We start from the raw sequence: 23,497 nt of genomic DNA, 5'->3' as shown, positions 1-23,497 counted from the left end.
AGAGTGAGAGAACAGCCAGCACCTCTACATTCATCACATTATACAGCACATGTATGATGCTGACAGGGATGAGAAGAATTTAGTGATTCTGATCCATCATTGATATTACTTATTGATTCTCAGTAGCTCTGCTCTGACAGTCACCACCATCACTGAGCAGCATATCAAAGACATTTGTGCACATTAACTGCATGTTGTGGCTCAAATGTTTGTGCATGTTGGAGGCATTTCCTCTTTGTTGTGATCAGTGTTGGTCATTACTCAAAACAGTCATTATTACACATATTACACAGAACACTTTAATTAAAAGTAATGGAGTACGTTACTTCATTACTCCTCATAACATTACTTTGATGTTACTGTGTAAAATGAGCTGAAACACAGTCTCATAATGACCATAATCTAAAGCTTGTGATCAGTGTTAAGTCATTACTCAAAAAAGTCATTATTACACATATTACACAGAACAATTATTAAAAGTAATCGAGTACATTACTTCATTACTCCTCATAACATTACTTTCATCAGGGCTCGCAAAATCTCTAGCCCGACGTCCCGGAGCTAGCGATTTTTCCAGTCAGGCTACCAAAATCTATCTCAGCCCTGCCCGTCGGACTATCATAGGAAGGAAAAATATATGTCAATGCTTCTGCATTCTTTCAGAAATGTAGCTGGGTAATTATGTCATTGGCATCGGTGAGCCACTGTCAATATGTGACATATTGAAATCGGGTTTGAATTTGCGCTTGTTGTTTTTGCTTTCACTTTACAATTGAGTGAACGGTGTGTAGAGAGCGGCAGCACTGACTGGTGAGTGACGATTAATTGCGCACCAATTCCTCTGGCATCGTCTTATCACTCATTAGCTTACTATTCAGACATGACAAGTGAAATCTCCCACAGCAAGCTTAAACATGTGAGAGGTTGATCGCGCAGAGAATCGCTGACCGTTATGTAAGTGCGTGTGTAAAAGCAGCAGAATTTACGCTGGTATTTTAGTTCTGCTCAGCCAAATAAGACAGGTCAGGGTGAAGAAGTGACAGCCAAAGAAAAGCTTACCACAAAACGGAAAAGTTATGACAAATCTCTCAATGAGGCAAAAAGAAAGTGCAGCTTTTTTGGTTTCATGGACAAAATCATTTCTGTGGCTGGAATATGACGAGCTAAATAACATGATGTTCTGCCAGGTGTGTTGTGAGTTTCATTCGATTTCTGAGTCGACAAGCGCCTTTGTTACTGGGACCAGTAATTTTAAGAAAGACCCCCATTAGAACCCATGAGAAATGCAAGAAATGCTTTATTGCTCAGTCTGCAATATCTTTCCCAGAACAAACACCAATTGCAAAAACATACTAAAAATAAACCTGAAAGTCAGTTTAAAACAGCTACTATGTTTCAAAGAGTGAACTACCACTGGCAGAATTTAGCAGTCTTTTCAAACTTCAAAAAGCAAATGTCCTAGATCTTGGTTCCACTTACCTCTGACGTAACGGGAAAAATTGCTCTCTTTTTTATTCGGGCTACCTAAAATTTTTTTGGGCTACCAAAAACTGAAGAGTGCCGGCTCAAAGGGCTACCAGAGATTTTGAAATTTTGCGAGCCTTGTTCATGTTACTGTGTAAAATGAACAAATGAGCATGTAACAACATAAAGCTGAGGTACAGCCCCACACACCAACACAGATCCTGATGAGGTCACGTGATGTTTCTCTGAGTGTTTATGAACACAAATCAAAGATGAAACAGCACAAAGACACTTCAAAGTGATTCTACTGTAGAAACATGAACAGGTAGAAACCTGCAGCCTGACTGCTCATCACTTTGTTACCTGTTCAAGTTCAGCAGCAGCAGCTCACTTTATCACGGTGCTGGTCTGGGGTCAGTGTTTGCTCAGCTTTAACGTCACTCTGGGTTCTTGGTTAGCCTAGCTTTAGCTTAGTGTTAGCATGCTGCGTGCTAGCTCAGCGTCAGAGCTCTGCAGGTGTCTCCTGTGTAAATATTAATCACAGTGACAGTAAAGGAGGTAAAGGGCTGTGACGTCATCACGTACGCTGCGTCCTCTGTGGGCTCTGAGTGAACTCAAAGTACAAACTACAAGTACACAAACACGAACGTAGCTCAGAGTGGCGGACACACTCGGCCTCGTTGGTCCAGCTGTGAGTCCGTTACCGTGAACTATGGAGCGGCAGATTTGTGCTGAACTAAGCTGCACACAGCTGATGTTAGCCAGGAAACATTACACACTGACTTTAATGGAGAGACCGGAAATACAAACACACACAGTTTGTTGTGTGAAGAAATCAAACACGAGCTGAACAAACAGTAAAGTTCCTAAAGACAAACTGTTAAAGGAGGAAACAAAGCAAACTTACAGTTTCTTCACACCAACAACAAGCTCCACTCCACACCTGGACACTAAACACGGACACACAGGTGAGCTGCTTCCTGGAAGGAGGCGGGGCTCCACCTGAAACTCAGCACAGGTGGGAGGGGCTCAGCTCTGTGTGTGCTGATGTGTTAACTTTAAAAATATGCCGTCTGACTGCTCAGACTGAGTCAGAGTAAAGTTCACATGCTGACGTGTGGAGACATGAAACCTTGTTGTAGCTGCAGGTGTGAACACACTGATCCCAGATCAGCTCTGCTGTATTTGTAACATGAACATTTCTGCTGCAAAGCTTCAAATGTTCAGCATGTTTCTCTGTTTCCAGTCTATAGATCCAGTCACACTTTCTACCTTCACCTGTGCAGTAAAGACTGAGAGCAGAGCTGAAAGCAAGCGTCCAATCAGTGAGCAGCATCAACACCTGAGCTTCATTCAGACTCTGTTATTGAAGATGTTGTTGGTACAAAGTTCATCTGCTGCTCACATGAATCCATGAAAGATTTATTTCACTGATGTTTCTTCAAAGCTCATTTCAACCTGTTGAAGTCATGAATGAAAGTGCAGACTGAGAGTGGATCACATGATGTTTGAGGTGTGTCATGTGACATGTTCAGTATTGTCACACATGTCTAGATTGTCCCTGATATCAGAACTGCTCAAACACTGATGATTATATTTGAAGAATTATTCCTGATGGCAGCAAAGTTTGAATGGAGCTCTCTGTCTGTGCTGATTTGTCGCCCTCTGGAGGTCAAAGCACAAACTGCATGATGTCACTGTAACCACCACAGAGACAGGAAGTGTTTTTATGACTGAAACACTGAAATGATGCTAACGGCTGTCGTTAGGCTCACTGACAGCAGTGCTGATGTGTTCATGTCAAACACTGGCTCAGGTCAGACTCCTTCATCCTTCTCCAGCGTGAGGCCGCCCTCAGACCCACAGGAGCTCTGACCTTTGACCTCCTGACCCTAACCATTTTAGTCTTGTTGCATCTTTAAATGCAAATCCATCCAAACTGTAGCCGAGCAAAAGAAGCTGGAAGCTGTTCTATGAATGATGTTGTTGAAGGAGCTTGGAAAGAAAAGCGTCTGGACTTCTTTAAGTTGCTTGAAGAGGGACATGGACGTCTTAACGCCCACTCATATTCTGGGACATTTGATCACAGGAAATCACATGATAGGGTGGGGCTAGATCTCACAGTGGGTTCACCCAAGACCTTGGCTGATTGAGACCCACACCCGTTTTCACAGAGGAGGAGGAGTTTCACATGCTGAACATGTGACAGCCTGGTTTAAAGGGACCAAAAGTAACTGGACACCTGATTCAGTCGCTCTCGTCCGTTCCCTCGTAACACTGTTCTTTTATTGAGGTTACACGAATATACATAGGTTCATTAACATACACGTGAACAAAGGTACTAGTCTGTATGTTATGTGTGTGTGTGTGTGTGTGTGTGTGTGTGTGTGTGTGTGTGGAGTCAGAGTGTGACCCATAAACGACTTCCCTAAACCTGCTGGTCTGGAAGTCCAGCAGTTCATCTAAACAAAAGGCAGTTAGACTAAAACAGACATCCTACCACGAAACAATAAGAAGGTAGCACCTCTCCCATGATCCCAGGACGTGGGTGTGAATGCCAGAACACTCTGGAGTCACACAAAGTCTTTAAAGACTACTATCATTACACAATTGGTTCTACACCTCTGAGCATATATGGTCAGATATTCCCCAATAACAATGACAATGATAAAATATAAATCCAACAATGGTTTTCAGGGTTTTTATCGATAACTTCGTTTCCCTGGGTCTTTTCCCGTGTTGTAGTCGTGTGTCTTATTTTGAAAGAAATGTTTACGCGTTACCATAGCGACCAGAGAGCATCAAGGGTGCAGACAGGTGCATCCAACAACATTTTATTTTCCCTTATTTGATTTATGGACCTAACTGTATGAACTGGACTTTGGCTTTAATGCTGCTCCTCTTCATCATTGCTGTGTTGCATTTCCATCATTCTGCTGCTGGATTCACTGCAGGCTTTAACAAACACTCCTTTGGGTCCAGGCCCAGCCACGTGTTTGTAAGCTGCTGTGCTCCTCACAAATAAAGCCTGAAGCAGCTCAGACTGTTAGAAGCAGCACTGAGCCCTGTTACAGTTATAGTGTTAGAGCAGCGGCTGCAGCCTACAGCATTTAAACTAGCTGACAGTAAACACATCAGTCCAGATGTTACCACATTACTTTGTGATGCTGAGAGTTAAAGGAGACTGGCTGATTAAAATCCCATTCCTTACATCACCGTCCTCTGCTCTGACTGGTTTCATTTAATCACAATCAGAAGACTTTTTTGATCCCAGGGGAAATTATTTAGGTTACAGTGCTGCAGCACAAACAGGAACAAAGACACAACACACTAAGTAAGAAATAGCACAACATACACAATATATACATGCATATATATACATATGAGTCACTTATAAGTAATATGTGAGTGCTGGGGTCTATGACAGCAGGCAGGTCTGTATTTATGTCCAGGCTGACATGAACAGCCAGTAGTTCAGGGTTCAACACTCAGGAAAGTGTGTGACCTTCCACACTGACAGAAGATGCTAAACATGACTTTAAACTGTTGTTTGTTAAAGCCTCACAGATCTGAGAGCAGGGCTCAGTGGGTACATGAGTCTTTATACATGTTTCTGTTTCCAGGAGAGGAAACATGTGATCCAGCTGTGTTTGGTCACATGGATCTGCTCTGCATGGATCACCTGACTAAAACATGTTATTATTGTTCTTACCGTCTTAAAACGCTTCATCTCTTTGCTCTTGAATGCTTTGCTTCTTATATTGATTTTTATTGATTTTTATGCTGATTTTTTCCCTTTTTTCCGTGTGAGCTTACCTGCGATAACTTCTGGACACTTGTAGATCATTAGGACTAAAGTGTTCTTAACAGAAACAGCAACATTTTATGGTTACCTTGTCCTCAGCGCTCCGTGTGTCTGTGGCCTAGACACAGCTGAAGCCTGATTACAGCGTCTGGGCACCGAGCAGCCTCAATAGCCTGGAAAGGTGCTAACCGCTAGGCTAACTAGCAACAAGATGCCTTCCCTCTCCACAGATGACTACCACAGCCTCCTGCAGAAGATTGCAGTACTGGAGACAAAAATTCATCGCTTAGAAGTAAACGTGGAGGTAAATGGACTGTGTGGAAATGAAACAACCTTGCCTTTGATTCAAAACAATGGCGATGAGCAAGCTAGCACACAGCTAAGGAGCACAGATAACATGACCAAGAAAGTAGACTCTGTGCATTATTATAAATCCTCAAGTGATAATCCCCCCTTGGACTGTCTTGGTGCAAAACCAAGACATAAATCATGTCTCCTGGAATGGGGAGGACGTACCACAGGCAGGTCACAGCGAGCTGAAATCTCTGAAACCGACTGGCCTTCACTTCCTACGAGACAGAGAAGCTCTTCTACCCCTGTATACGGGAGGAAACAGGACTGGACAACCGTGAATAGGAAGGTTAACAACAAACCTCCAAAACAACTGAATGTGAAACTGCAGAACAGATTTGCTCCACTATCAAAGGACCCTGGATCTATATCGGACAACCATCCATCTAAAAGCAGCGAAATAAGGTCTGAAAATCTGTTGAAAAGTAAAAGGCCACAGGGAAAGCTAAAGGCTAGGCCTGAAACGCTGATTGTGGGTGACTCTGCCGTAAAGGATGTACAAAGGATGTGCGGTAAGAACACTAAAGTCCTCTGCTTTCCTAACGATATGGTCAACATCCTGAAGGAGAGACTTCTTCAAATTGCAGATGAATATCCAACTGTGACAAACATTGTTCTGCATACAGGGTCAAACGATGTGTCCAAACAACAGTCGGAGGTTCTGAAACGGGACTTTACTGGATTATTAAATACTGTAAACTCTCTGAATGCAGCTGTATTCATCAGTGGACCTGTACCGCCGGTCAGAGGAGGAGACGAGAGATCCAGCAGGTTGTTTACACTGAATAAATGGCTTATATCAGCATGTGCTGACCACTCAGTGCATTTTATCGACAACTTTAATATTTTTTGGGAACGCAGGCATCTGTTCAAAGCAAATGGATTTAATTTTAACAAGTCAGGGGTGAAACTGTTCACCTCCAACTTGTTTTATTCCATACGTCATCCATCTGTGCTTGGTGCCAAGGCTGAGATAAACGAGGAGTTATCTCATAAAGAGGAACAAACAGTACTCCAAGAACAGACAAAGCCCAGCAGAAACCTTGAGGAGGAGCTCCATTTGCCCCCACCCGGGAAGAGCCTCAGAAAGGAGAGACATCTGAGGCATCTGAGGAAGAGCCTCAGAAAGGAGAGACATCTGAGGCAAGAAGAGGGGTCCCTATTTGCCTCCAACTCTCTCAACAACACCAACGACCAGGACAAGGGACCACGACCTTCCCCAGTCCCCCAAACCCCTGACAGGCCATCACCCTCCTCCCCCTCCCTTTCTCCCTCCTCCCCACACCTGAAATTCACTGAGGAGATGATGGTCAATGCTGGGCTCAGATCTACCCCCCGTCCCAATCCCTTTTTGTCCCCCATAAACCCTTTTAAGACAGTCCTGTTTATCACTACTAACAATAAGCAAATATGTTTTCTGGGCAAAATCAACAACATCCCCTTTTCTCCAGAAGAAATCTTCCCTAATCCTTTTGTTTTGGATTTTGTAATGAGAAGATATCCCAGGCCTTTTAAGTTGTATTCGACTCAGCTTCCCAGGCGAAGTCCCTTCTCCTGTGTGCTCGACATGGTAAGATAACTCTTCTCACATTTTCAGTCCATCTGACAAACTTCCAGGTTTTAGGAAAGTATAATGCAAAGTGCTTTTTTACTGAGAAATCCAAAGAAAATCCATACTGTACTTTATACTTCAACATATGCTTCTAGCTATACTTGTCCAACAAACACAGAGACTGCAGGAGAGCTGGAGACTTGCTTCAGAATTTGTTAGTTCTAAATAATGTCTAACAGACTCATTATTGGAGATGCTTACAGTCTTCAAGGCGTATATGATGCTGTCACTGTGTAGCTGCTGGATCTGTTAAGTCAGCTCAAAGACTCTAAATTCAGCGTGTTTTGACAGCCCGGCATAGCAAAATAGGAAAAAAAGGTCAATTAGCAAATTTAATTATAAATTAGTGAGAACAAAGATGGATTTTTGCTTATTAATTTAAAATTAAACAGATTTGTGCGACATGTTTCACCCCCTATCTTAAAATGTCTAAATCAAAAGCATCCAATGGTCCTAGTTAAATAAGTCAAGCAGCGAAACAAACATGTTGATCACCTTTCTATGAAAAACAACGATATAATCAGGTGCAACACTTTGACCAGATCGGTAACTGTTTTCAGATCGTCCTGCAAAATAACTCGGAGAATGAAGAGCAAATAAAGCAGAGTCTGCAAGATCTCATCACAGACTTGGACTTAGAAGAGAACAATAAAAAAAAAACCGCTTTCGTCTCGTCCACCATCTGCATTTCTCAAAAATCCCAAACCAACAAATCAGAAAGGTACTGCGGAGTCTCCATGTCCACCAAAGGTCCTAACGCTGGGAAAATTATGATTGCTGCCTCCTGTCTTAGCAAATGGCATAAATATGTATCTGGTGCGGTGATGACCTATTATCCAAACACAGTCCAGAAAGATTACTTTGATGGAACAATTGAAGTACCTGGAAATATCAGGTGTGAGGCTTTTTGTCTCCGTGATGGTGCCAGAATGAAGCCTTGCAGATCATGTAAGAATTTGTTTGGCTTGAACACAGAAGACCTCAGAGAGTGGCCATATGGTAACTGTGCTGAAGCTGAGAGCCTGAGCAATTTGCTTGAAAATGAGAGAGAAGTTGAAACACGTGTGGATGAATACTCAGCTGAGAAGGATAACAGGCAGAGAGCTGAGGATGAGGTTGATGGGTTCTTAGAACTGTGCTGCAAAGGATTCGGTTTAACTGGACAGGTGAACTTTACAACCCAGAACAAGAGTGAGATGAAATCATTTGCATTCATCATTCTGATAAATCAAAGATTCTCTGCTCTGACAGCATCTGTGTGGATTTTCTGTAATCACAGAGACGTGTATAAGCATGTTTACTTTCCATCTCCATGTAATCGTCACATTTAATCATTAAAACTGGCTTCTATGGGTTTTTGTTTGTTTGCTTACATATCTAGTGTTTAATGCAATATTAAGCATTATTAGACAGCATTTATTGGGAAGAATCCCATTTTTATACTGGTCTGTACCCAGGGTACACAGAAAACAAAAACACATGTTTTCTTATTATGATCCCAACTATAATTTACTTAAGCAAAAGCACTACATGTGTAGTTATAATATTTATAGCAGTTACTGTTGAGGTTTAAATTCATCATCTTAAATGTTTATATGCTGATTATATTGCTTTATATAAGAAAGGCCTAACTCTGAGTACACTCTGTGCCAAAAGGTGCTGACAGGAAACTGCATGCTTTTGCAGAAACGTGCTTTTGCAGCTAGAAGGTGAAACTGATATATATCAGTTTTAATTAGTTTTTACCAACTGCTTGCTAGGGCTATCCCACGAGTTTGGTGTTTTTGTATTGAACATGATTCCAAGTGCTTCCTGTAACACATAGCAGAGGTGCCACAACAAAGACTGAGAAGAGGACAGGAAGAGACAGTGAAAGAGATACACTCCTTCGCCATTCATGTTAAAGCGTTGCATAGCTTTAATTTTAGAGAGTGTTGCATAACTTTAGTAATTTTTCTACCACAGATGAAGCCAAGAATTGTGAAGCTCTCTTTTGGCCAAATACCAGAATCTGTAAGAAGAAGAAAAAACAAACAATCAAATAGGTCATTATTAAGAGGACAACAATCTCTTGATGATTATCCACAGTGTCTTTGATAACTCTGAGATACAAACTGTCAAGTATATACACATCCCAGCAAACAATAGCTGTGTTTTACTAAAGCGATTAATAACAAGGACAGAGCTACAATCACTACAGTCAAACATAAAGGGCTTAATCCTGAATCTAAGTCTGAGCTGTGATGCCGTTGGTGCTGAAAGCAGAGTGCTCAGATCCTGAAGCTGCACGTTTTGTCTCTCTCTAACCGAACCAGCAGCAAAAGAAGACACATTTCGCTTGACATAAACATGGTCATGAATTCCTTCTTACTTTTGCTGGTTTGCTTCCACCACCATTAAAACACACACAGAAAAACAACACAGCACAGCTCTCTCCCTCTCTCAGTGTACTTTAAGAACACAGTTTCCCATCTCAAATCTCTGTTTTTGGCATTATTCGCTTGCTTGTTATGAAGCAGTCTACCGTTGCTTACAGTGCTGTTGGCCGCCGGTTTTTATTTTTAATGACTTCCGACAAGACAGCCTCATTTCTGCTGTTCAATACCAAATTTTATTTTTTATTTTTTCAAATTAAGTGAAACTGCAAAATGCTTAGCTGTGTCTCTATTAAAACCTCTTTTATTAAAACCTCTGAATCACTTCAGCAGCATCAGCCAATGTACATTTGTTGAGTCGTGGTTTTCGTCTGCTTTTGTTCTACTGCAGAATAATATTTTTAAGGTTATCTACTGTAAAAAGCTTGGCCAGGAAAATCTCCTTCATGGTTTTGTGTTTTGTCCTCAGTTACTTTGACACAAAAGCATCTGCTGTGATGCTCACACCTCTGATGAAGTTTCACAAGTGTCAGTACTGATAAATGATCAGAATTATAATGTTTCTGACTCTCTGAGTAAGAACTAAATGGAATCTAATTGGGACCTTGTGAATTGGAATTGAACAGGTTCTAGAAATCAGTGATGATACTCAGCTCCAATACCCACCTATGATATGAGGCTGACGAACGCTGACTGGGTTTCAGTTACCAGCTTTTTATGTTCTTCCTGCAGTTTCCTCCCCACATCACTCATCTTAACCTTTTTCCAGTCCTCCTCAGTCTAAACAGAACACACAACAATACAAAGAAAAGCTCAGGTGATTGATCTCTAACACTAGGCATCCCCAGTCTTATTCTTAGCAGTCTAACTTCTCACCATATCGTTGAAGGCCTCTCCATTGTAGTAGCGCTTGGATGCTGGATACTCTATCGTTTTGTCACATAGTTCCAGGAAACTGGAAGCCAGCAGATGCAGCTCCTCTCCGTCATAGCCGTACAGCTTTTTGTCCTCACACGTCATCAGCACAAGCTCGTCACGTGGACATGAGGTGCCCTTCACCACACCAATAAGCTGCATTTTTACAATCTCGGGAAGGTAGAATTTTCCCCAGGCGTTAACTTCATCATCATCCCCGTCGTATTTGGTGTTCTCAAGCTCTTCTATCCACAGGTCAGCACCACTTGGCTTCTTCAGGTGAACGCACATGCTTTTGTTTTTGGAAACAAAATCTTTCACCCATTTCAGGTACTTTTCACCTGGAAAGAAGCAGACAAGGCAAGGAAATATGGATGAATGTAGAAGTGTTGGAAAAGACAAATAGCAAGGTTATCCTACAGCAGTTTGTGAAAATGTTGTATCTTGAAATAAGCAGGCAAAATGAGGATCTCACTTATCTCATATGTTCTGATACCGACTTTCTTCAGTTAAAGGACAAAAAAAGGGCACACTGGAGGCTGGCAGAGTGTGCAATGGTGGGAATCATTTTGCAGAACTCACTAAAGTTTGTTTCTCCTTGAAGCTTTTTACACTTCGGCAAGTGAAAATACTGTGTAAAACTAAAAAAGAGCACCAGACCAAGGTCTACAGTACTAACAGAAAAGCATGCCGTTACCTGTTGCCTGTCGACACAGCTGCTGATCTTCCTCACCAAAAAAATGAGGATCCCTGAAAGGAATAGAAAGGTTATGTTAAAATGAATGACTGTCACGGTGATCATGGGAAGCTCCAAAATATCACAACAATAGCTACGAAATCACAAAATGCAGTGTGATGTCTGTAAGCACCAACATCTCTGCAAACTCATCTTGAAATATGCAGGTACCTCACACGTACAGCTGCAGCCATCTCAGCCATTTATCACCTAGAAAAATATGTCATTGTTAAAACGGTTATGGAAAATCCAACTTGAGATCAAATCTACTTAAACAAGTTTGTGACTTTCAAAAACAAACAAAACATAAATCTAAAAAATCTTTGCTGTTAAAATAGAATTAATTTTGTCAACTAACCGGAAATATAATGGTCTTTATCTGTTATTTGCTTGCCACTCAGTATATTGATTCTAAGCCTAAACACTATATGATAGTGTTGAGTTTAAAAATGAAACTAAGGTGAATGTGACAAACAAAGCGCCTTCTTGTTCTCTGTGATAATGTAAAGTTAATAATGAAAAAACAAACGAGTAAAAAAACGGACTGAAAACATGTCTTCAATCAAAACTCGACAAAAACAAAGAAACAGCCTCACTTCTCTGCGACGCTCCCTAAAAATGACGTCACTTGTTACGTACCAGAGATTTCTATACAGCCCTTTATCAAGCCGAGAGAAAGTGACGCAAAACCCCCCAACTAATAACGACTAGCAGAGAGGCTCAGCTGAGTGTAGTTACCTGGTTTGCAGACGCATACAGACGTTTCCTGTCCTCTCGGACGCAGCTGTGATAGAACATGTGGTGCATTACCGCCACCAACTGGCTTGGAGTGAGGACCGGAAATCGCTCATGCCAAAAAAAAAAAAGAAAGAAAGAAAGAAAAATTAAGTGAAGAGATAAATGAATATATTAAATCTAAAAAAAAAAACCCCACTATCGGACATATACATCTTCATATCCTTCTGTACAAATTAGTTTGTTTTAGAAACTGAAAAAAGCCACAAAACCTTCACATCTAGAAATCCTTTGCAGTAAAACTTGCTTTTTGGCAGGTTCCACAGGTTTTGAATCAGTTTTCTTCTTTATTCCTGATAATTTTGACAATGAAAAAGAACATGTTCTATCCACAGTATTTCTGATTTCGCGCCATTACCCCGATTCATAGCGGAAGTCGGTTTTATACTTCCGCTTGCGCTGTTGTTGACAGTTGCGGGGTTACACCTTCACTGTTGATTAAGATTTCTCTCACTGCAGTTTCTTTTACCTGGAGTAAATGGCAACACATCGAAGGCGGATACACAGTAGAGATGTTTTAAAAAGCAGCGAGGACAGTTCAGTTGCAGGGCCTCACCCGTCACTTCTCACGGAGTGGGTAGATGACATGAAACTATGGCCCGATGTTAGCTACATCAACAGTATTAATTACCTTGTATTTTCCGAAGGCGTTGATGGCGAGGAATTGTGTAATTATAAGAGCACCGAGGCGTATAATTACCTGCACAGCAACAACATTGATAAAGTACTGCTCAAACAAACAAGGCGACTTTATTTTCTTAAAGCAGCTGTAGAGCCGAGCCAGAGTATTAATCAAGCGAAACACTTAGCATGGGCAATGCTAAGAGAAAGTGGAGTAGTGGAGACAGTCGGCTGTTCCTGTATCGCCAGATTAGGGAGATCATGTAGTCATGCGGCTGCTATTCTGTGGAAGGTATATCACTTATCTGGATATCACAATGTTTAAATCACTGAAACAGAAACACTGGACTGGTCAAAGGCTGTGATTAAGGAGTCACACTACTGTGTTTTTGTTCGTTTTTACTGGAAGCTGTCACACTCAAAGTGGTCCGAGTGAGCTTTCTTCTTTTCTTCGGTGGGGGGTCGGTCATAGCCCAGATAAAGCTCCGGGTCGGGGTGTAGCTCTGTGGGCTTTTTTATCGATAAAATGAAAGGAGCAACATAAACTCTCTTGGAGGGTGTTTTGAGTCTTAAAGCTGCCAGCCACGCTAGTTTCCGATCCTCCTTCCGCGGCATAGAGTGCAGTGCGTAGGGCGGTGGGCACGGACAGGCCTTTCTAAGTTGTTGATGCTCAAGGAAAAATGTTTCTAATGCGTTTTTCAGTTTCTTGAATTATTGTGGCAGCCGACGACAGCACACGTTGAACCCGAGCTCATCTTCGAACAGGTAAAGCCACTTATTACCGCACAAAGTAACTGATTTTGTTGTTAGCAACGACTGAACGCTGGGTCTCGCTTTGAGAAACCGGAAGTATTAAACCGGACAACGGAAGTAGTGGTCTGTCATGGCAGCCTACGTACACTCTTACAGAAACCTGTGGATAGGGCTTTGGAGTTGACGTCACGCCGCAATGCATTGTGGCAGCGCGGCACCATTTTTGAGGTCTACGAATCAAAACAAACACACTGTGTTGGAACGACGATTACAAGATGCTTAAAAGCAGCTCAAAAGAGAACGGACTGTATAGAGACCGATTGCGTCCAGAGGCGAAGCGGCGGTACTTGCAGAAAATAGCGTGCATTGGAAATGTGGACCCGTATGAAATACGGCCGTGGAGTAGAAAACCCTGAAGAACGTAGCCTGACATATTTCGTACCTTGTCTGTGGAGTTCAGCGCGTACAAGTCGTCATTCAATCAAAGGTAAGTCAGCTCGAGTACTGCGAGTGAAATGCGTTTGATTTCCCTGCAAACATTCACATTAGTGCAGCATAAATTCATTCATGAGGGAAAATTACAGTGAGAACATGTGGAGGCTGTTAGGTGGAGAAGATAGTGAGTTCAGTGCAGGGCCGTGCAGAGAGGTTTAAAGGGGCGGGTGCTCAAAGTTAGAAAGGGGCACATTGAACCAGGCTGAATAACAACAACACACATTCATCAAGAATCTAATATGGGAAGGGCGGGGCTGTGTTGGTCTGAGACTGTAGACATTAAAAAGTCCACAGGAGAGATGGTAGCTGATTAAACAAGTGTCATGAGATAATAACAAAATGCAAAGATTGGTGACAGCGCTTGGAACCATAAGGCAACGAAAAACTATGTATGTATGTAAAAAAAAATAAAAAAAAATAAAAAAAAATAAAAATAAAAAAAATAAAAAAATTATATATATATACATTTAGGATTACATTTAGGATTATATATATATATATATATATATATATATATATATATATATAACATTTCTATTACAGAGGCTAGAGCCTGTCCCAGTAGTCATAGGTAGAGCACACCTGGACAGGTCACCAGTCTGTCAGAGGACTAACACAGAGACAGACATCAGAGTAACAAATCTATTTAAAATTAATGTAAGTTTGCTGCAGCTGTATGTATGAACATGTGTTTCTGTGCTCACAGTCCACCTCTCAGGAACCTGCAGTTCACTTTTAGTCAACTTTAAACAGACCTCACAAAAGGCTGATGTGGCTGGATCAGTAGTCTGATTTAAGTACGATACCTTTGGCCAGGGATTACTCTGGTGCATCGCTTCACTGCAGTCTTACGTATTTTCCCCACACCTGAATAAAAAATACTGATATATACAAATAACAGCTTCAGCTGATGCAGCCTGACTCAATCCTAGATGTTCAGCACACAGAGACACAGAGGTGCCGTTTAAAGTTTAGTGTTAACCTGAGTCACTGATCATTTGCAGTATTACAGAGTCTGGCAGTCTTTGCATGATGTCCACGTCACTAAGTTTCTAGCTGACTTCACTGCAATTTCAATTTCTGCTGTTCACTAACGCTGCCCATCTAATCTGACTGAGCTGGAGCTGTTTCAAAGAAGAATGGGCAAAGATTTCAGTCTGTAGATGTGCAAAGCTGGCAGAGACAGACCCTAAAAGACTGGCAGCTGGAACTGCAGCAAAAGCTGGTTCTGCAAAGTGTTGACTCAGGGGGGCTGAATAATTACGCACACCCCACTTTGTAGTTATTTATTTGTAAAACATGTTTGGAGTCATGTCTGATTTTGGTTCCACTTCTCACGTGTGCACCACTTTGTGTTGGTCTTTCACCTGGAACTCCAATAACACTGATTCATGTTTGTGGCTGTAATGTGACAAAATGTGGGAAAGTTCAAGGGGACGAATACTTTTGAAAACCACTGTATATATAGACACAGGACTACAAGTAGAAGATCAGACATGAAAGTGGAGATAACACAGAAGACCTGCAGCAAAGGTCAGAGGTCAGACTGGGCCCCTGGATTCAACAATGAGCCAATGATCATCAAGCAGTGACTAAAGCAGAGCCCTGACGTTCTGACATCATCACACAGTCAGAACAAATGTCTGCTGATGACTTCATCTCATGAAACGACTGATAGATGTCATTGATCAGCTGAGCTGCTGATCTTCATCGTCACAGAAACATTCAGCTTGTTTCAATCAGTAAATAACTCCCACTACTCCCAGTTTGAACTGTTCCCACTCAAAATGCTGTGAGAACAATGATCATTGTAGAACTTCACAAACATCACGTGTTGTTTTCCACATGTAAGATCAGCAAACACACAGAAACTTCCTGTTGCCACACACGGCCTCTAAAATCTCTTCCACGCTTTCTGTCTGAAGTCCACTCTCTGTGTCGGATCCACAGGAAACAACAAGATCTTATTAACATGGTTTTCAATGTGTCTCCTTCCAAAAAGTCCAACCAATGAACAAATGTGTGTATTTGTGGAGGCCGAACAAAAGCATGACACATTTCTCTGTTTCTATAAACTGGAGTCAAACACAAACATGAAGAGTTTCACTGACAGACTCCAAAATGCCCCCACAGTGGATCAAAGGGAAATCCTACAGTGTGGCCAGAGACTCTTAATGGCTCCAACATCAACACATCCACAATGTTGGATCCAGTTCTGCCTCACAGAGTTACTAAGACACACCCTCTGCCAGCATCACAACAGCTCCACCTGCTTCACCTGCCTCCTCAGCATCTGTACACCTGAAGAGAAAAGAAAGGCTCCAACAGCTCAAATCTACAAAGGATTCATGAAGTTTCATCCAACAATAACATGTTTGCCTTCCACAGTGTGCTGTTAGACACCACTGTACCTCTGCCATTTCAAAAAGAGCAGCTTGGGAACATTTTGGCTCCAAACACTTTGTGTTTAAGTTCTTTGTTTTCTTTGTGAAGCCGACAACATCTGGAGCTTTGTGACTCATAGAAACATCATTTTGTTCTTTAGATGACAGCAGATTGGGACTGAATAATCAATCACTATCAAACCAATAAAGACAAACATGCTGATTTTACAGGAACTTTGTTGGAGAAGCTGCAAAGACATGAAACTGGTGGAGATCCCAAACCAGTTGATAGTGCTGGTTATTCCAAATAAAGCTGTTTCCCTTTGAGATGAAATGACTTTCTGTCCTGATATATAATAAAGATGTTGTTGTTTTTGAGCCCCTGTATTAAAAGTAGTTTAAAGTCAGCTTGAGTTTGATGTCTTTATGTCAAAGCTGCTCATGATGTTGAGCTGCTGATGGAATAAAAACAGTGAAAAATCTCCTCAATATAAAAGCATGTAGTCCAGACTTAAATGTAGCCTGTTGTTAGCTGAGGTCCACACACAGTGTTTGACAGTGTAAAGTGTGTGAAAGGGCTGCTGGTGGAGCTCACTAGGATGAGCAGGTGACCATGTGCCACGAGGTGGAGAGCAGCTGGCCTGGCTTTGACCCGGGCCACGCCCCCTTTCTCTCTGCTTTGCTGTCACTTATCTTCACTGCTCTGTCCAATAAAGCTGAAAAAGGCCCCGAATCAAAGAAATCTGCTGCAGCCTCTGAAATGTCTTCTGTTTCCTTCCCGACGGCTTTTTCACCGTCAGCCCATCAGACAGTCCAGCAGCATTTATGATGATGTCATGATGTTGAAGAGGCTGCTACGGTGGCCTCCCATGACCCCCAGCCTCATCACAGCTGAGATGCAGACATTTGAAAACATTCAGCAGACAACTGAATAACAGTCCAACACAACAGTCTGTGTGCAGACACACACTGACCTTTCATATAGTCAAAGGAGTCAATCAAACACAGCTGGTTGAGTCATTTCTCTGTGAGTCTAAAGTGAATCTAGTATTTGAAAGTCCACTTCCTGTATTTGTTGTTGAAGACTTCTTCAGCTTCTTCTCAAGGACATCAGCTGCTTGTTTGGCAGCAGAGGCAGTTAAGAAGCTTCCTGAAAAACACTGAACAGTGAGTTCACTGTGGCATATGACAGATTCAGCTTTCTGTGTGCAAATGTGTCTGTGTCGACCTTTCAAATGCTGTTGAATCCAAAACATCAGCGGCTCCTCGGCTGCTCACTTCATGCACTTCTGTCTGTGTGACAGTCCAATGACATCACAGCTGTTTCCAGCCCCAGTGTCTCAGGACTGGACACCTTTAAACATGTCGAGGATCAAACAGCGTCCAGCTAAACACACATGAAACTATCAGAGCTGACAATCATCCCAATAACATCTAATGGTTCATATATGTAGACACAGGACTACAAGGAAATGGCTCTCAGCATCTGGCTGTGGGAACAAATGAGTCCCTGTTTGTGTTCAGATTGTGTGCATGTTTTAGACGTGTGTCACATGTAGAAACACAACAATCCCACAATGACACACAGATGTGTTTGACACAGCTGTGCAGCTGTAAGTTGTTTCTAATGATTCATTGAAGCTCTTCTAACATTCTGGAGACGATCAGTACATGAATCTGTTCAACACGACAACAGTTTGACTTCAGTGTGAACGTTTGCATTAAATAACCTTCTTCATCCAGCTGACAGCATCCTTCATCCTATGATGTTAACAGTTCCTCCTGTTGATGACAAACCTCTGACAGGATTTGCTTGAGGAGCTTTTTCATGTGCAGCTCTCTGAGCTCAGGGCTGAGCTGCTGTTTCATCTTTAAGAGCTGCTGCCTCCTCGCCGGACTTGTTCTCCTCTTCTTCTCCTGATGACACCATTTCTGCTTCATATAAAATTCAATAAACATGTATCTGTAGGAACAACATCATTGAATCTAGAATAACTGGAGCCAAACCAGTGGCTCTGCTGGGATCACTGGTGAGCCAACACTTCCTTGTTGGATGCAGATTTCAGGGCTTCCTTTTGCTCCTCCGTTATAACTGTTCTCTCTTCTCAACACATGATGACACAAAGGAATCAGCAGTGACAAAGATGATGCTGAAGAGAAGCACACACTTCACACATATAACAGACCAGTGCAGTTACACACACCTCTGCTTGACAATAGGCCTCAAACAAGGACACAAAACACTAACTTGACTCTAAACAGAAGAAACGAGCAGCTGTTTCTGTTCTGTGCTTATTTATATTTGACACACATGCTTCTCTTTGTGCAAACACACATCGCACTATAAGGGTAACCTCGCACACAATGATTGGACAGCACAGTGATGATGCTGGGAGATCCTATACGCAGCAACACAGAAACACTGAGAACTTTAAACAATGATGGAAAGTGTTATAAATGACTTGTTGGCCTCTGATCTGTCACAAACAGCTGAAACGTGTCTCTCATGAGTCACATGAAGGTTTTTGACAGAAAGGACAAAAAGTAGCTGCAGTCAGTTTGTGTCATTTTTATATTTATTCATCTGGGAGAAAAATCTGAGGGACATTAAAATGTGTTTTCAACAGAGACAAGAACATGAATATAACAGAACAGGTAAATGAACATGTTTCAAGTAAACAGCTGGACTGATCAGGTCCAAACACAGAGTGATAAACTTGTCAAACAGCTGTCATATCTTTATATATAAGCTCTTTATAAATGCTGTTCACTGCAGTCTGTTTACTAATAATGTCAAACTGTTAGAAACACAGAAACATCAGAATGGTCTTTGTTCACAGAAACCTGTCTGGGATCCTTTGTTGTTCTTTTGATGCAGAGTTACATTATAAATATAAAGAGTTATTTCAGAGTCTCATCAGTTTTCCTGCATGTCTTTATTTAACACATCAGCAGGGCTGAAGCTCTCATGTTAAACACACACTGATCTATGGACACGTTCATGTGTTTCTAACAGAACCAGGCTGTTATCAGCCTGCACTAACATTATGTCACACACACTGAATGTAACAGTGACAGTTTACATCATCACACAATCAGCTGTGATTGTTTCACTGTCATCAAACTAGTCAACAGGAAGTAGAATCAATAGAAACCAATCATTTACTGACAGCATGTCTGATGGAAATAAGTGCAGATTATGTATGAAGTCTAACTGCACACAGTAACTGTGTTACAATAAGGACTTAACAGCGCCCTCTGCTGGAGTGTTTCACACTGAGAGAAGCTTTCCTCTTAATTCAGTGAGGTTATGAGTGAAATTATTGGTGTAGTCGGTTTTATAAAGACCAGACCAGTAAAAACAAAAGTGTCTCTGCTGTCTGTGAGGAGATGGAGCCGAACATCAAGCTGTGCTGTTTCACAGTGAAGCCAGGCGGCTGTCACCAGGAAAAGTCTTGTCCTGAGTTTTTGAGCTCAGAGAGCAGATCAGATGTTTTTGGAGCAGGAGCACAAATATGAAGTCGCAGAGTTAGTGATGAGAGCTTCCTGGCAAAACTGGCCTACCTGAGTGACATATTTGGAAATGAAGTAAATCTACAGCTTCAAGGGGAAGATAAAAACCTCCCTCAGGTCACAAGATCAGCTCTGTCACTGGAAAGCTTGCAGTGTGGGGCAGGAGACTCGATGAAGGAGACACAGATTCATTGGAGAACCTGCATGAATTTGTTGACACTACTGACGATGATGCCGCCTCAGTGACTCCATATATCAAGCAGCATATTTCATCACTGATGGGATACTTTTAAAAGGACTTCCATGAAAACAGTTCCCAGCATGACCAGCTCCAACTGGTTTCAGCTTTGCAGAGCAGAACCAGTTCATTGACGTCTGACTCCACACTGAGACTGCAGTTCACATCACAGACACTGAGTGGATTCTGGCTGAGTGTAGAGAAGCAGTATCCACTCTGAGGGCAGCAGGCTCTGGGCGTTCTTCTTCCTTTAGTCTCATCTTTGTGAGGCTTCTCTGTTGCTGCTGCAGACCAAGTCCAGGTCCCAGCTAAACACTGAGCGGGAGCTGAGAGCTGCAGGATCCTGCTTCAAAGCTGCTTTGAAAAGCTGTGCACTGCAAAACGTGCTCGTCGGAGCCATTAATGCTGACTTTGTTATTTTGATCAAAGAAAGAAATCAGCACAAACTCTTTGATTCGTTTTTGTTTTGTAGGTTAAAGTGTTTCATATATTGTGCTCCTGAGTTAATGTTGCTGAGCAGTTTGAATTCATTTTGATTGTTTATGGAGTTTATTTCATTTTATTTTTCAGTATCAAACGGTTCAAATGTTTATAGTTTTAGTAAGGATTTAATTTATTTTTTATTGAAGGTAAATTGTTGCACTTTACTTTGTTTCCATCTAAAAGTGTTACATTGTTTCTCTTCCAAACTAAAAAGTGTTTCTGCTGCAGCTTCCTTTCACTCTTTATCATTTTCCAGTCAGTGAAAGTCTTTTTGTGTCCTCCTAAAATCCACCGTGCTCACAGTGAACACTCGTATGCTGTTGTGCTGTCACAGACTGTTATCAGCCGTGTAGCCGCTCATACCTCATTTATTCTTCTTGTTCTACCGTCAGACCCAGGCGCACAGCTTTGGTTGAAGTTCTTATGTTTGATTTCATATCAGCTCTTCAGACTTCCACTCTTTATAACTTTATAAGTATTTTTGACAACGCCATCTTCTTTTACTCATCCACTCAGCAAGCTCCCAACATAGTAACCTATCAACTCACATACCCACATAGCTTGTTCTTCTTTGTCGTTTTATTGGCAGTTGGTGGTGCATTACCGCCAACAGCTGGCTGGGAGAGTGGACCAGCATGATGCTAACCTGCATAGCTGCGTGTCGCGCCAGTTCAAAAGTCAGCCACGGCAGCCGGCAGGAAGAAAATATCCAACTACGCGGTAAATGAGAAACTGCTTTGTGATCCGGACAAAATCCTCTTGGGGTCTGGATTTGGACCGGAGTCCAGGAGTTGGGGACCCCTGTTATAGTACCATATCACCCTATTAGAGCACTTTGCTCTCACACTGCAGGCCTACTTGTTGTTCCTAGAGTATTTAACCCTTGGATGCACAACCTACCAATACCTACACTCTTCCACGAGTGGGGTCAAAAATGACCCCAAATAGAAACAATGCATTTTGCTATAAACTCTGTTGTTATTCTTCAAAATCTTTAAAACGAAGAGTTGTAATATTTTCATATTTGAGGTATTTCTCATAGAACATGATTGTGACATGAGGCCCTTTGCATTTTTATTTTTTTTTTCATTAATTTTCAGTTTTTGTATCACTTTTGTACGCTTGCTCTGCATATACTGCAGAAGCTGGGTCTTCCCTCTGAAAGGCACAAGTTGTTCATCCACTGTAACACAATCACTGTGGATGAATTTCTGCCTGCAGTTGACCAGGAACAGGCCCCATATGTAGCAGAAACCTGCCATGTGGTTTGTTTTCAGTCGGTAGGCTCTGGTCCTCTTGTCCTCAAAGTGCAAGAAACGGCAAATATCTTTAAATCTTTGAATTGACATAGTGGCCTTGTACAATGGGTTATGCAGAGAATTCCCAAAAAACACACCGACTGGTACATCCCAGTTCTTCTCACTTCCTGCAAGAATGGTCAATCAAATGAAGGCCAGGAGCTTATGTTTGATTACATTTTTCCACTCTTTCCCCTGTCTGTGGCTACTCTTTGTGCCTCCATGTTTGTGTATGACAGCACCTCTTCTATTAAATTATCAGACATGAACATCTTCCATGCATTTACTGGGGAGAAAGTACTAAACCCAGGTGCAAGCCCTGGCCGACTAATTCAGAATATTGTGGCTAGAGCAGTAAGAGGGGCTTATTCTGTTAGACTCAATATTTATTTCCTCTTCAGAGGACTCCTCTGTATCTGACTGGCCTTGTTCGGGGGGGGAATAGTCTGGCTCCTCTATATCTTAGATATCCTAGATTCTGAGTCAATGCCTCCAATGGGCTCTTCATCCCATCCGTCCTGGATCATTTGTAGGGCCACAGGGATCCTAGCTGGCCTCATAGCAGCCATGTTACTTTGGATAATACCCCCCTCCCCCCCAGAAAGGACAATGTTTGAAATGCACAGGAAACTGTAAACAGGGCTGCACATAAATGGTCCGCAGGTGCGCGTTTGCTTTCAAAATAAAAGACGCGCACCAGATAAGAAGTTGGGACGCTCGTTTGCGTACATTAGATGTTCTGGAGGAGGACAGACATTTGTTCAGAACTCTTAAAGATGTCCAAGAAGCAAGCTCTGTAAGCAATTACTTAGGTGTTGCCATGAAACGCTGTGTGGCAGGCAGGGATTGGACCCAAATGCAAACTCACGGGGACAGAACTTGAGCTCAAAAGCACAGCTTTATTGCTGGAAAACAGAACACAAGCAATACAAAACTAAACTGGGAAATGCTAATTATAACACATACCAGAAGACACGGGGAGACTCACACACAGCAAGAGGGACGACGCGACACTGACTCAGAGAAACACAGGGTTTAAATTAGAGATGGACCGATCCGATATTACGTATCGGTATCGGTCCGATACTGACCTAAATTACTGGATCGGATATCGGAGAAAAATAAAAAATGTAATCCGATCCATTAAATATCACGAAAGCACCTCACAAAACTTGCAACACGCCGTAACTCACCTCAGAACGTTAGCACGTCGGAGCAGTATGCATCACGTGATAGAGCAGCTGTGGCATGCGGGACCTGTCGGTGGTCTGGATAGCATGTGGAGCTTCGCTAGCAAACCCGGCATTTCATCTCCGACAAAGTTATCCCCGAGAGAAGTAAAGCAAGTGTGTAAGTCCATCTCTGAATGTTTGTAAAGCATTCCCACGTTAAGCTTAACAAGCGACTGCCTCTCGCTCTCCGGCTGCTACTTCAGTCGTGAAACTGCTTAATGATCAGCTGATCGGCTTTTCTGTCGCGACTCCGTCTCTCTGGTTTGTTTTTGGCCCACTTTGCACCAGAAAGAGGAAACCAGCGGCTGAACAACAGCAGCACGTTGAATCTATTTAATATTTCTTGAAAAATAATTGATTTCTGTGCATTTTTTTTCACACTGCATCAAATTAAGGTTGATTACGTCGATTAAGCATCATGAGGTGG

The 23,497-nt window shown here is 42.1% G+C and overlaps 1 protein-coding gene and 1 long non-coding RNA gene across 2 annotated transcripts; one reads left to right on the top strand and one right to left on the bottom strand.

Annotated features, from left to right (window-relative positions):
• The first annotated feature begins 7,036 nt into the window (after positions 1-7,036).
• Positions 7,037-8,523, top strand: LOC120730612. The gene is made up of 3 exons (XM_040027031.1): positions 7,037-7,190; positions 7,793-8,398; positions 8,512-8,523. Exons 1-3 carry the CDS (start codon positions 7,110-7,112, stop codon positions 8,521-8,523), a joined length of 699 nt encoding a protein of 232 aa, XP_039882965.1. The 5' UTR covers positions 7,037-7,109.
• A 7,887-nt stretch (positions 8,524-16,410) lies between these two features.
• LOC120730608 lies at positions 16,411-18,238 on the bottom strand. The gene is made up of 2 exons (XR_005695158.1): positions 17,535-18,238; positions 16,411-17,456 (listed from the first exon to the last, which is right to left on the bottom strand). It is a non-coding gene; the product is annotated as an uncharacterized LOC120730608 (long non-coding RNA).
• Positions 18,239-23,497: the final 5,259 nt, after the last annotated feature.

Source organism: Simochromis diagramma, unplaced genomic scaffold (genome assembly GCF_900408965.1).
Source record: "Simochromis diagramma unplaced genomic scaffold, fSimDia1.1 OVJJ01000291.1, whole genome shotgun sequence".
In the NCBI taxonomy this organism is placed as follows: domain Eukaryota; kingdom Metazoa; phylum Chordata; class Actinopteri; order Cichliformes; family Cichlidae; genus Simochromis; species Simochromis diagramma.
The sequence above is the reverse complement of the archived record's forward strand: the minus strand, read 5'-3'. Positions and strand labels throughout refer to the sequence as shown.

Excerpts from the sequence above, each read along its gene's own strand:
- LOC120730612 (XM_040027031.1), top strand. The coding sequence starts at position 7,110 with ATGAGAAGATATCCCAGGCCTTTTAAGTTGTATTCGACTCAGCTTCCC. Across the intron at positions 7,191-7,792 it reads TCTCCTGTGTGCTCGACATG|ATCGTCCTGCAAAATAACTC; the intron begins GTAAGATAACTC and ends AACTGTTTTCAG.